This window comes from Azolla caroliniana, unplaced genomic scaffold, assembly GCF_043228905.1.
Source record: "Azolla caroliniana isolate FFs.n. ecotype wild unplaced genomic scaffold, voAzoCaro1.0.p SCAF_9, whole genome shotgun sequence".
Taxonomy (NCBI): Eukaryota; Viridiplantae; Streptophyta; class Polypodiopsida; order Salviniales; family Salviniaceae; genus Azolla; species Azolla caroliniana.
Window position 1 is genome coordinate 8,859,971 of NW_028230444.1, and position 14,317 is coordinate 8,874,287.

At 36.7% G+C, this 14,317-nt stretch overlaps 2 protein-coding genes across 3 annotated transcripts; one reads left to right on the forward strand and one right to left on the reverse strand.

Annotated features, from left to right (window-relative positions):
- The first annotated feature begins 309 nt into the window (after positions 1-309).
- Positions 310-6,720, forward strand: LOC147860111 (putative sucrose-phosphate synthase 2). The gene is made up of 13 exons (XM_087324362.1): positions 310-584; positions 793-882; positions 1,598-1,809; positions 1,960-2,023; positions 2,215-2,922; positions 3,017-3,145; positions 3,242-3,373; positions 3,480-3,656; positions 3,779-3,832; positions 3,987-4,049; positions 4,236-5,216; positions 5,307-5,434; positions 5,926-6,720. The coding sequence occupies exons 1-13, from the start codon at positions 384-386 to the stop codon at positions 6,194-6,196; spliced, it is 3,210 nt and encodes a 1,069-aa protein (XP_087180488.1). The 5' UTR covers positions 310-383; the 3' UTR covers positions 6,197-6,720.
- A 1,290-nt stretch (positions 6,721-8,010) lies between these two features.
- Positions 8,011-12,079, reverse strand: LOC147860112 (putative protein S-acyltransferase 16). 2 transcript variants are annotated; one of them, XM_087325006.1, is made up of 7 exons: positions 11,554-12,078; positions 10,124-10,216; positions 9,795-9,896; positions 9,563-9,673; positions 9,373-9,471; positions 8,778-8,873; positions 8,011-8,488 (listed from the first exon to the last, which is right to left on the reverse strand). In XM_087325006.1, the coding sequence occupies exons 1-7, from the start codon at positions 11,944-11,946 to the stop codon at positions 8,372-8,374; spliced, it is 1,011 nt and encodes a 336-aa protein (XP_087181132.1). In that variant the 5' UTR covers positions 11,947-12,078; the 3' UTR covers positions 8,011-8,371. The 2 variants fall into 2 exon arrangements, 1 of the variants encoding a protein (XP_087181132.1); XR_015530270.1 differs by having other exon boundaries at positions 8,362-8,488; positions 8,778-8,878; positions 11,554-12,079.
- Between the last annotated feature and the right edge of the window lie 2,238 nt (positions 12,080-14,317).

Below are 14,317 nucleotides of genomic sequence, written 5' to 3' on the forward strand. Positions count from 1 at the left end.
AAAAGTTATTCCATGTAAATATATATTATAATATACTTTGTACTATGTGTATATATTTAAATAAACATATTATATATTGTTTTATATTTGAAGTATATAATTATAATTAATTCACCATTTGTGGGTCCCGCTCTCCATACACCCACTTCTTTTGTAGCCTATATAACTTACTAATCACAGTCTTATGATTCCCAAAATGGAAATATTTACCTCCCTGTAATCATCAATCTATCCATCCAAGCAAATCGAGTCCATTTGCATTTTATAATTAGCACTAGAATTAATCCTTCAACGCTCTTGAGAATTAAGAAGTGTTATAATTGGAGGGGAACCTGCAAGGTAGCTAAGAATCAATACCTGCAGGCTGCAAGCATTCAATCCGGATGGCTGGGAATGAGTGGATCAACGGGTACTTAGAGGCAATACTTGATGCTGGCTCAGGGATCAATGCGCGTGATTCCAAATCCCCTGTTCCTCAACAAGACCAGCATTTAAGCTCCAATAATTTCAACCCAACAAAATATTTTGTGGACGAAGTTGTCTCTGCATATGATGAAACCGATCTCCACAAAACATGGATGAAGGTATAAACAATCCCTAGAATTGTTAGAATGACTAATTTCCCATGTTGTAGTGTTTTTTCGAAAGGAAAAACATTGTGATTCAATTTAATGACAAATTTTGAGTTAAAATATGGTAGTTCTATGCTAATTATAAAGAGAGTTTCCGTCAGAATAACCTTAATTACAAACTACTAATTAACAGAAAAAAATATGTCTTGTTACTGTATAGGTAACTGCAATGAGGAATTCTCAGGAACGGAATACACGAATGGAGAACCTGTGTTGGAGAATTTGGCACTTGACCAGACGAAAGAAACAAGTGAAATTTTCTTCTCCTTCTCCTCCTCCTATTCCCTATGTGTTTTCCATCACTTTCTTTAAATTATATAGAAAACTTAACCTCCTTATTCAAATTATTAAATGTACAGTTGTTAAATATAATAACCCATGTTAAATATAGGTACAAAACACGTGTGGATCAAGAAATAGATTGTTATGGGTAGATAGTATCTGAAAATTTAATCTTTGATTATATCAATGTTCTCCTTTATATGTTATTTGTAGGGGGGATTGTGTTTCTAGTATTCCCAATGTATTTTTTTTCATTTTAACCACTATTTGGTAGTCCAACTACTTGATTTTGTTTATGTCCTACTTATACAATTATCGGTTTATATTAAAGTGGCAGCTACTTAAACATGATTCAAGGATTATATCAAGCTAAAGTGTGCGTTCTGATGAATTTTATAAACTACTGTGAAATCTCAGGATATATTCCTGTCAATAGTTCCTCAATCCTAAAGCTAGTGTATCCAGAAAGCTTAGATTATATTTGTTTTCTAGTTACAGAATTTGATTGATCATATTGACGTTCTCTAAATGCTAACAAGTCCATATTGCTGCTATATACATAAATTCAAGCCCTAAAGTATGTGCTCTAATAATCAAGAATGTTCTAAAGTTTGTGCGGCATGGCAAAGAATGGTAAAGAGTTTGTTGAATTGGTTTTAAGAATGTATAAGATTTATTTGCAGTTGGAAAGCGAAGATGCAAATCGAATGGTGTGTCGCCGCATGGAAAGAGAACAGGGACACAAAGATGCAACCGAAGAACTGGCAGAAGAGTTGTCTGATGGAGAAAAAGTTGAATCGTATACACAAAAATTAACAAGGAACTTCTCAGATCTAGATCAAGCACCAAGTGAGACACATCAGAAAAAGAAGTCATTATATTTGGTATTGATAAGGTAGACTCAAGAATGTTCTTTTTTCTTTCCTCACTGATACTGTAATTTTGTTCCATTGATATCGTAATTTTGTTCTCTTTGTCGGGAGAAAATTCTCCTACATGAATTTTGATGTCATTCATTGTCTTCACACATTTGCTTTGCATCCAGTGTCCACGGTCTTGTTCGAGGAGAGAATATGGAGCTCGGAAGGGATTCAGACACTGGCGGTCAGGTAATAGTTTATGAACATGTCTATGGTGAGCTACAGCATTGAACTCAATTCTTAAAATGTGCTGTATTAATAGAGGCTTTTGATGAGACTTACCAAGTTTATCAATCCATCACTATGTTTAAAATACGTCCTTGAAGATGCACCAAAGCTCCATTCTAACAGGAGTCTATATTGATGATGAAAATATGTAGGTCAAGTATGTTGTAGAGCTTGCTCGAGCATTAGCATCAATGCCCGAAGTTTATCGAGTAGACTTGCTGACACGACAAATAACATCTCCCGATGTTGATTGGAGCTATGGTGAACCAACAGAGATGTTAACACCTGATCATTCTTATATTTGCGATACAGATGGTGCTGCTGGAGAAAGCAGTGGTGCTTACATAGTTAGAATCCCATGTGGTCCTCGAGATAAATACCTCCGTAAAGAGCTCTTGTGGCCTCACATACAAGAGTTTGTTGATGGTTCTCTCATTCACATTCTTAACATGGCTAGGGTCCTCGGAGAGCAAATCAACAATGGTGAACGTTACGTGTGGCCTTATGTAATTCATGGTCACTATGCCGATGCTGGAGATATTGCTGCCTTATTGTCGGGTGCTTTAAATGTGCCCATGGTCATGACAGGGCACTCTCTGGGTAGGAACAAATTAGAACAGTTGCTTAAGCAAGGCCGTCAGTCGAAAGAAGACATCAACACAACTTATAAAATCATGCGACGGATTGAGGGTGAAGAACTTGCCCTCGATGCTGCTGAGCTCGTGGTTACAAGCACACGGCAAGAGATTGATGAACAATGGGGTTTATATGATGGATTTGATGTGATGCTGGAGAGGATTTTTAGGCTTCGTGCGAAGAGAGGCGTGAGCTGCCATGGACGATACATGCCACGCATGGTGGTAAGTCTTTTGTATTTAAAACAGTTTTTACAAGCTGATAACGTTTGTCATGCTGAGCTATATTTTTAAGCTTTCAATGGGTTCTTTTTTAAAGGTAATTCCACCTGGATTGGATTTTAGTAGTGTGATTGTGCCAGATGCTGGTGAAACTTTGGATGGAGAACACGATCTAACCATGGCTGATCCAGGGTCACCTTTGGCCGAGCCTCCAATCTGGTCAGAAGTAAGTGTTTTATAGATTTAAGTGTATTGTGAAAAATGTCCATGGTACGGTAGGTAAAGGGAGAAATTTCAACATGATTATGCTCTTGATTCCCAGATAAAGCGGTTTTTCAACAACCCACATAAGCCCATCATTCTTGCACTGTCGCGTCCAGATCCAAAGAAGAATATAACCACACTAGTGAAAGCATTTGGACAATGCAAACCTTTGAGGGATTTGGCTAATTTGGTTAGTATATATCCATGGACATTCAATCCACTTCAAAGGTATTTCAGAAACAAAGATTTCTGACGTTTGATGTAAAACATTTGTGGGAAAATGGTCTATCTTTCAGACTTTGATTATGGGTAACAGAGATGATATCGATGAAATGTCCGGAAGCAGTGGTACAGTTCTTACTACTGTACTGAAGCTTATTGATAGGTACGATCTATATGGACAAGTAGCATATCCAAAGCATCATAAGCAATTGGATGTTCCTGATGTCTACCGGCTTGTGGCAAGAACAAAGGTTTCTTTTGCAGAAATTTAAAATATCATTTATGTCATCCTCCCATTCAAATCATGTATATAGGTATGCCATGTTTTTAAAAAACATTATGATAACCGGTTTCCACTTTTTCTTGTAAGCAGGGTGTCTTCATAAATCCTGCATTGGTTGAACCATTTGGTCTAACACTCATAGAGGTAATCGGAGAAAATACATCCTATTCTGTTAGTTTCTCATAATTTATTTTGTTAAAATGACCTAATATATTGGTAGACAATAGATATACACAAGTTCCTAGAGAGAACATCTCGTCTTCTTTTATTAAGTGACAACTCGAACATGTTTTCACAGGCTGCTGCCCATGGTGTACCAATAGTTGCGACTAAAAATGGAGGCCCTGTTGACATCCACAAGGTAAATTGTTAAGAAAAAACAATTTTCATTTGATAGTTTTCCTTCCTTGAGTCTTAAGCCTGTGGCATGTTGGTTTAAAGGAAATGGAAGGATGAGAAGTTTTTCAAAAATTACTAGAATACTCTTTTTGTGCAAATTTTGACTCTGCTATAAGGAGATTTAGATTGTTTGCCCTTATGCATGCAGGCTCTTAACAATGGGTTATTGGTTGATCCACATGATGAGAAAAGTATATCAGATGCATTACTGAAGCTTGTATCCGACAGGAACTTATGGACGGAATGCCGACGAAATGGGCTAAAAAATATACACCTGTATTCATGGCCACAACATTGTTTGAACTACCTTGCAAGAATCGCACTCTGTAGGATGAGACATCCTCAATGGCAAGATGATACACACATAAATGGCCAGTTAGATCAGGAGTTAAGGTGTGATTCTTTGATCGATGCTTCTGACATTTCATTGCGCCTGTCATTGGATGACAAACTTGGAGTAAATGGATCATTGGAGTTGATTCATAAGGAAGAACAGAATGGAGATTCCCCAAGTGACTTTAAAAATCTTAGAGGTTCAGACTTCAAACACAAGCTTGAAAAAGTAAGGAGAGAAGCTATGCCAGAGGATAACAATTCTCACAAGTTTTTATCTGCCTCTAGCAATGGGGGCATGGTAACAAAAATGCCTCTTCTAAGAAGGAAGAATGCATTCGTGGTAATAGCAGTTGATGCATATGAGACATGTGGAAATCCTGGCGAAAAACTAGCAAAAATAATTCAAAAAACCATTAATGCCACAAGAACAGGTCTCTTTTCACATTCACCGGGCTACATCTTGTCAACTGCCCTATCACTGAGAGAAACTGTGGATGTGCTACGATTAAGTGAAGCTGAAAATGAGTTTGATGCATTAATATGCCACAGTGGAAGTGAACTCTATTACCGAGCACACATGTATACAGGTACATCGCAGTTGTTTCCAGATAATGATTATGCCACACATATTGAGTATAGGTGGGGCGGAGAAGGTCTGAAGAGAACTCTGGCGAGATTGCTCAACATTGAAGAATCCGGTGTGAGCGGAAACAAGCAAGATTGTAGCTTTATCGAGGATAGAGAGAACTCGAATTCATATTGCCTTGCTTATCAAGTCAAAGATTCAACCAAAGTAAATTATAATCCTAGTCTTTGTTATGCTAGTTTTACCTCAATTCATTGCATAAGGACTCATTCCAAGTATGTGTTGTGTTGTGAACAGGCTCCAACAGTTGAAGAGCTTCGCAAAAAACTGAGAATGCGAGGATTACGATGCCATGTGATGTACTGCCAGAAGAGATCAAAGCTCCATGTTCTGCCATTACTAGCATCAAGAGCACAAGCACTCAGGTAGGACATATATGTAAATAGATATGCATATGCCATAAAATTATAACCAGCATATTTGATTCACATCTCTTTTTGTAACACTATCCCTTAATGGTAAAACATCAAATCTCCATGTTCTGCAATGCATCAAAAGTTTGGGTACTCAGCGGACCATTTATGATTGTTGTAGCAAAAGAAATAGTGTGGCAAACACCGAATTAGAACATAAATATAATAAGAAACATGAGTTGCATACCAAATGTTCCCTCGCACATACAAATGCATAACTAGCTACCATCATTTACATACGTGACTACTTATACATATACATACAAATATGTTGTGATATATATACATATTCATAGATTGCAACATGCATGTAGATGCCATCTACATACATGTATATTTTGTAGATGTTGTAACATATCCTGTTCTACCTTCATTATTGAAAATTCTAGGTTAACATAGAGATGACAAATGGTTCTTATTTCTTCCTCCTTCCCTATTTGAAGGTATTTATTTGTGCGCTGGGGAGCTGATCTGAGCAACATGTACGTGTTTGTGGGGGAGACAGGGGATACAGATTATGAAGAGCTATTGTCAGGTGTGCATAAGACAGTTATATTGGAAGGTTCGGTTGAAGACGGTTGTGACAATCTATTGCGGGGTGGCTACACTTACCACCGAGAGGATGTGGTACCACTAGAGAGCCCACACATTGTCAGAACAAGTAGTGAAGTCTCATTAGAAGGTGCTCTTCAGCACTTGGTGGTGGTTACATGAGACACCCAATAAGAAGAGGAAGGTATATGTATATATGTATGTATGTATGTATGCATGTATACTTGCCATTCATGAATGTGTATATAATATATGTATGTATACATATACATATGTATGCGTGTATATATGTATATGTTTGTGTGTGTGCGCGTGCTCTTTTTTCATCAAAACCCAAATTAGAGGGAGGGTACCCTAATTCACAATTTCACAATTTTGATGGGAGGGGTGCATAATAGTCAACCCCATTCATAGTGAAACAATAAAGATTCTTTCAATTTAAATTATATGCATTTAGCTATATATAAATCTAAGGAGGATTTGAGCTACAAAGAGGATAGCATCAAGCCACATATAGGATTCTAGCATAATAGGTTTGAATCTGGCAAATTATGGTGATTTTGTGACACCTCGTCGGCAAGTTATGCATCTTTGCTTGGTGCTCGTCTCCTTTTGACAAACCCCATATACATTTTCCCTTCTAATCTCTTCTCTTTTAGAATGATAATGAAAACTCTTGATTTTTACATTTTCCCTTGGTTTCATTGTGGACGATACTTTTTAGTTTTGTAATTTTTGTATATTCACAATGGACTCAAGTGAAAGCTCAATCTACTCATTTTGTAATTTAGTCAATTCTCTCTTGATACATACACTAACTAAGCACATGATAGATGGTAAAGAGCTACCATAAGGATGATGATCGTATTCACGGAATAAATATGTGGATATTCAAGAGTTAGCATAAAGTTGATGGTGTGAGGATGAGTGGTTTGTGTTTAGGAGGTAGACTACATAGGGGTGATGTGATGAGTATGTAACCCTAAACCCTCAACAAAAGCAAAAAAACAATAATATAGATTTTTTGCTTTTGTTTTTTCTTTTCATTTAGGAAATGATGTTTTGAGTTTGTTGTATGAAATCCCAATGTTATTTAGCCTCCACTTTAATGAAGAAGTGATTCATGTTTTGATGCATTGACATTCGAGTTTCTAACCTAAGACCAAACTTATCTACGATTCTTTTAACCTGTTGAGGGTTCGAATCCCATTTTCTCTTCTCTGAATAACAAGAGTGACACAAGTTGCTGTCTGCTGCTCTTGCCAACCAACCCATTTCGTGAAATTCCCCTCTAGCTCAAGAAACAAGGTCATAGCCAAGCGGCACTCAAGCAGAATAACATAATACTTCAGGATGAAACTCTTTTTTGAATTTCATGTATTTGCACATCATATGATCAAGTCACAATAATAGCATCATCAATTCACAAGTAAAAAACAAATTTCACACTTTCCTTTCATCCATTCTCTCACCCTAGCATTGAGCTATTTTTTGCAAAGCTTGCCTCCACCAGATCCCCCACAATATCTGTAGTAGATTTTGTCGACAAAGGTCCGAGTCTGTCAAATTATGGTGATTTTGCAACACCTCCGCCAGATCCCCCACAATATCTGTAGTAGATTTTGCAAGTTTAGTCTGGGTCAGAGTGGTTGGAAGAGATACGTAAAGAGTTGTAACAGTACTCTAGTGAATGTAGAGATTTCAGGGTTCCCCTACTCCTGATGGTGCCTAAGGAGGCCAGCATGACCAGCCAGTAGCTCAAAAGATAAGGCCATGTCCTTGATTATTGCATAGTCTGAGCCTACTTTGTAACCAAAGCATCGATTCCCTTATTGAGAAAGGTAACCTTGAGCCTGAGAGGTTTCTGGTTTCATGAACCATGAAATTTGCAAATTGCTTCATGGCTCAAGCTTCATAGCTCAATATAGAATCACAATTGTTCATGCTATTCACAAAAATTACATAACAAGCTGGCACAGTTCGATGCTACTTTCAATCACAATTTTTTTTTAAATTTACAGTAGTCAACAAATAAAAATGGGATTGGCGTTCTCTAGAAAAATCCATCCATGTAAACTAACCTAAACTAACTGGCAAATTGTCAGATGTCAAAAGTCAAAGAGCTTATGTCATCACTTTACACAATTCGATATTTGTCCATTTTAAGCAAAGCAAGAAAAACACACTCAGGGAACTCTTGCACAAGAAATAATTCCGTAGTAATATTGTCCTCTCCCATATTATATAAACACATCAGGGAGGGTGCCAGAGCAAAATAAAATATTGACTGTGCCCGTTGCTTTCCAATATTTTTTTGGCTTTTAAAATCCCATCGGATTATTTTCTCATGTTGCCATGATGATCACCATCACATGCCATTGGAAACTCCAAACCTGAACCAGTATGCCCAACAAAATTTGGGCACATCCATGTAATAGGGTTGGGCCCTAAAATCTGCAAAAAACATGCAAAATGTTTAGAAGTATGAATATACCACTTTGAGATCAAAATGCAATGAGCTTTAAGGAAATATATAAATCCAAGGTGAAAGAAAAAATATAAGTTCAAAAAATGGTGTATAAACAATTCAATTCATAATTAGAGTCTTTAACATTAGTCCATTTATGATTTTGTCGTCTTCCAAGTGATAAATTGGTGAATTTATTTCTTTATTTCTTTCTTTATTTATTTATTTACACACACACAGATACAAATATATCCATGTAGGAAAAAGTTGTATTACCGCTATGAGATTTGAAAAATATCCAATATCGTAAGGATGCTCATAGTCCTGCCCTGTTTTTCCTGTGAGAGAATGGGTCCTCACACCCTCATGGTACTGCACTGCCCAGAAAAACAGAAGCAAAATTTAAGACTCCTTTAAAAATCCTTGCTTAGATTGTGAAAGAATGAACCCTGCAATTCTGAAATCTGGTATATATACACTCGCAGACAGACACAGTCACAGACATGCACAAAGATTCCACTAACTTCTTTCCAGTGAAATTTTACCATACATCTTGAAAGCCTAAAGCAGCTTTAAGAAAAGATAAATCAAAAACACATAAAATTTGAGAAATTGCCATGAACGCAATAAAGGAAATCTGGATGATCAAAAGCATAGGAAACCCAAAAATAATAATGTTGACATTGTGGAGACTGAAATGTAGAGCATTGTAGAACCTCCAAACTACATATTCAATATTTTTCAACAAGCAGATATTTACAAACACATGGCATGCATAATCACGACAGAAAACAAACACCAATATTTTTAAATTCCTATTCCATTGGCAAACTTCAGAAATAAATTTGACATGATAGATGCAGTTTAATACCTCAATTGTTGTCTTGTTATTCAAGAGCAAATAGATGTGCCATCCTAGAAGAACAATAAGAGCAATTGAGAGTGGGGCAATAATAGTTGCAGACATGACCTGTCCAAAACAAAATAAAGGAATATATCAATCATCACCTGGAAGAAATTCCCACATAACTCTAACACAACAAGCAATTCATCTGGATTACTTTCAGAAGAGCTGATGTTGAAACAGACGTGTTGACAGGTGCCTGAGTTGAATCTCTTCTGTTTTCATCAGTATCTCTGAGAAAGTCTAGAGTATAACCTGCAATAAGTATCTGCAGTTCCAAAGAACAACTATGTATGGTGACATATACTTGTGTAGTTCTCATAGCATACCATACAGATTAACATCATCTTTCAACAAATGTTATTTAATTGATGAAAATTTATGCTTACCAGAGCATAACAACATGCCAAAACAACATAGAGGACAAAAAGAAAGAAATCCTTGTAGTTATTGTTGCCAACACAATTATTGATCCAAATACAATGATGATCCTGAAAAAAAGTCAAAAAGAGCAACCCCCCAGATTTGGTTATATAGTGTGTGAGTTAAGGCTGTAGAAATAGAAGCACATTTTCAGGAAGTCAGAAAATATTTGTAAAGATCAAGCACACTAATTGCAGGCTACATATACTTTGTTCATAAGGTTAAAGGCAAAAATATATATATATTGTTTAATGCATTTTCATAGAACTGAATCCAATAGTGTTTATAGATGTACCATCCTCAGCACACATCGCTTGCATACACGACAATGATGAGCCCGAGGAGGCTTGTAGACACCACATTTTTGGCAATATCTTAGATCTCCACCCTGAAACAAGTCAGAACAAATGTAATCATATGTTAAAGATGCTAAATAGAAATATTGTTTACCCTATATTCACGACAACATTCAGAAGAGTTGGATATAGGTACATCCCCAAGAGAAGATATGAAAACCTTAGAAACAATTATACTAATGAGAACTCACAGTTGCCCCTAAGACGCTGCCAAATTTTGCTGATTTGCTATTTATTACACTTTTGCTAATTGCTATGGTTGAATAGACTCTTGCTGAATATTTGTTTTTTCTTTCCAATCCACCATATTTGCTACAAAAACAATTAACATTGGGCTTCCATTCACCAAAGTAGTGAGGTGAATGGACGTTCTTTTTAATATTGGTTCATTGTGAACCATTAGGTCTGATTTAGGAAAATTCCTTGAATGATATAAGCAATTTTCTTATTGAGGAAACAGAATCATGGAATCATGTTTTTCAGTTCGAAGATTTAAGGAAACACTCATCTTTTCCAATAGTATAACTCAAACTCCTTTTAAAGAAATTACAAATAAACCTGCATTGAACAAGGCATTCTGATAAATAAGCTTGCTGCCATCGGTGGCTGATCCAAATACACATACCTATGAAGTCACAGATCAACTACCCCTGTATGATGAAATGAATTTTGATTACATGAGAAACAAACAGCTTTCCTTAAGTTCACACGAGCTTGAGGTAAATGGTAACCAAGAATGCAAAATATCTCAGGAACTCCTGCTTTGCCCATGTTGCAAGTAACCCCTGATTACGACAAGCAGCAATCCTTTTGTAGAATGATTGTAAGTCAAAAATTTAGGGGCCACCATAAGATCTCTATCATGCCTTTGCATAACTTGTCATAATGCCCACACAATTACTGGGGAAAATATTCAAAGACTATTGCAGCTACTGCAAAGGATCCTTTTAAGTGATTGACTAGGTTGAGGATACCAAGAAGGCTCTTACGTCTCATATTTGTCTGGGGTTCTGGCAAAGAGTGAATAATTTAAGTTAATCTATGAAAGAATGACATGATCTAGGAAACAAATCCATTTTTAACTGTTTACGCAAGTTGGAAACATCACGAAATATCTTAAAACATATTGATAAATCATCCCATAATCTATCATTCTAACCTATGGTTACATATGTTTGGTAATAGGTTGATAAATTATGCCAACTATGCCAAAAATTGATTCCACGTTTATCAATATATGTCATAACACATTGCGGACAAAACAAGAATTGGAAAAACATATCAGCATGCATACAAAATCCTTAAAATAATGCAAACACCATAAAAGAATGAAATTTCCTTGAAAAAATTAGAGAAGCTGAGTATATACCTTCCTTTTAACTTCATGAAGTGGAACGTGATTATCTTCGACATCAGGCATGTATGACTGTGGGACTTTCCCGGGGTCTCGGAATATACAAAATCCATAACATACGATTGCCATGAAAGTAATCCAAGTGAAGGACAGGGCATTAAATAAACCAGAGGCACTACTCATGCCAAGCCATTCTTCTATAACTAGGAACATAACTGTATAATATACCATGGAAATCAAAGCTGTTACAAGAAGAACTGGTAGTGAAGAAAGCTTCTCCATTCCTCTCTTCTCCATTTTCTCTGTTTTCCTTCCCACTTTCTGCCCTGATTTCTTCTTGTGTAATGATTCTGTTTCTTTGGGATCTGTGGATTCTGTGAAGAGATACAGGAACCCTAATCCCTCCATTGCAATGTATCGATGTCATCAGAAGGCCAAGCATCCAACTCTCGTCGATTGAACCGATGATCTCTCATGGATCTACCCATCGCTAGCTCTGAGTTTCTGTGTCTCTCTCCTTCTCCCTGCTCTTTCTTTCTTTATGATAAATACTCAGATTCTGGGAAATTTACATAACTATGCTCCATGTCCAATCACATACATCATTATGTATCTATGTATGTATGTATGTCCACTCACATACATACATCATTATGTACATATCTATGTATACAATGTATGTATGTATGTATGTCTTGTTGCATGTAGGATTTCTCTTTCAAGTTAACCATTTGTTAGTATAAACAAATATACATAGGGATGTGATTCTCGAGTGATCCACACTGACTGAAAATGCCAAAAAGGGCTACCATCTTTCGAGGACAAATGGGGAGTATCTTTTCGGAGAGTGATAAACTAGACAAGCTGAGTAAGTTTAACATCTAAATCCTCGATAAAACCATCTCGTTGTCCTTTAAAAATGTGGACCACGTCCAGCCAAATGTTATGCACCACTTCAACTAGTGAGACCCTTGATGAAAAATGGAAGAGCAACGAGCCTTCCAAATTTAATATATCGTGGTGCTACTCCTTAATAATTCTCATCATTGTTGCATATCCTTCCTTCTTCCTAAAAATTATACCGTTACAAAAGGAACTACAAATATTGTCCAAAACAAAGTATTGGAAACATGGTCCAAAGACTTGGCATAATAATGGAATGCAGAGCGGCCAAGTGATGTCCACACTACCATTCACCATGTGAATCACGACGGTGGGAATTAGTTGGCAAAGATCCTTAGCATATGTTTCAATACCAATTGAAGAGTCAAGGCAATCCCATGCACGATGTTTTGGTGATTCTTCTTAAAAATAGCAATGATCACAATAAGAAGATATACTCATCTTGTGCAACCACGGACAAACAAACGCGGCGCAAGGTACAAGCAACCATTGCACATGGACTATTAGATGTGATTGTTTCCTTTCCCATAGCTTACCCCAAATGAGACAAAGAAACTTTGGCCATAAGACCAGGTTGACTCCGTTGTTAAAATGTTGTTAGTTGCATGTAGGATTCATTGCTTGGTGCTCAAAACCTTCTAACGACGTTAAAATTTACATTGCGTGCATTATAATAAGAAGCAACAATGGAGGTGAGTGTGAATGACCTTCTGAGAGATTCAAGTGTGTATAACTATTAAGTCTCATCATTGAGTGAGTAGTGTTGTAAGTTTGCACTCGCAAGGCCCAATTCTAACTCTACCGTGATCGATTTGTTCATCTGACTCCACTCGACTAGCTTCTCATCCTTGAATCCGATGAACATAACTCCATGAAACTCTCGAGCACGATATTGTCCATCATAATTCTAGAGTGAATACATACATAAATGGCCCCATTTGGGAGACATTTGTAATGAGTAAATTGTGTGGTTGCATTACATAGTCCTTTCAAGGTCTCTACGTTTTGGATCACCATTTTAGTTTCTTCATTTCAAAGGAAACCGCATAGCTCCTGTTGGTGGTATCTTATACTCTTTCTTGGCTATGTCATGTATAAATGAAAGGTGTCTCCTCCTCCCACATTGATCTCGAGGAAGATTAACACCAATCATGGAACATTAATTGGTTTACTCAACAATGTTTGCGACATTAATCTGTCATTGTTCTCTTTGCCATAACCACAAAAGTAGAATATGTGATCTTTACAGTATGTAAATCACGTGCTTGGATGGCAATCATGGGATATTAATTCATCATCGCGCAATGCATTTCACAGATTATTGTGGCTATGAACTATCTATCTATGTTGTCCAGACCTAATTATGCTGCAGTACGCCACTAATCATTTGCCAATGACCTTATTGTGTACAAGCCAAAACCAGAATCTCTTCAACACAGACACACTGCTTCGTTTAAATTAACTCGATAATTAGCACGCCACTTACAGATTAATGACAATTACTTAGAGCTACACCCAATTAATTAAAGACCCTATAGTCTCCAAATTTAAACAGTTTTGGTATTTACCTAGCAGAATGTCCTTAAATTCACAAGTACCTGTCCTTTAAAGTTTTCATCATGGACACAGTCTAGAGCATGGGAACCATGGGATTTTCCGCTTAGTAGCATTCTGGAAATGTCTATTATTATTCTTATCATCATTGTCTGAATTTGTACGCATTTAACTATAGCAATGCATACAACAACATTCACGAGATAGAATAAGGAGCTTCATACTGCAAAATTAGGAGCTAATTCAATCATAATCCATTCTCCAACTAGCTAATTTCATATGCAGAGGATCGCAATCCTTCCTAGACAGTGCAGAGGGACAT

Excerpts from the sequence above, each read along its gene's own strand:
- LOC147860111 (XM_087324362.1), top strand. The coding sequence starts at position 384 with ATGGCTGGGAATGAGTGGATCAACGGGTACTTAGAGGCAATACTTGAT. Across the intron at positions 5,217-5,306 it reads AAGTCAAAGATTCAACCAAA|GCTCCAACAGTTGAAGAGCT; the intron begins GTAAATTATAAT and ends TGTTGTGAACAG. Across the intron at positions 5,435-5,925 it reads TCAAGAGCACAAGCACTCAG|GTATTTATTTGTGCGCTGGG; the intron begins GTAGGACATATA and ends CCCTATTTGAAG.
- LOC147860112 (XM_087325006.1), bottom strand. The coding sequence starts at position 11,946 with ATGGAGGGATTAGGGTTCCTGTATCTCTTCACAGAATCCACAGATCCC. Across the intron at positions 9,897-10,123 it reads AGCGATGTGTGCTGAGGATG|GATCATCATTGTATTTGGAT; the intron begins GTACATCTATAA and ends ACTTTTTTTCAG. Across the intron at positions 8,489-8,777 it reads ATTTTTCAAATCTCATAGCG|ATTTTAGGGCCCAACCCTAT; the intron begins GTAATACAACTT and ends TGTTTTTTGCAG.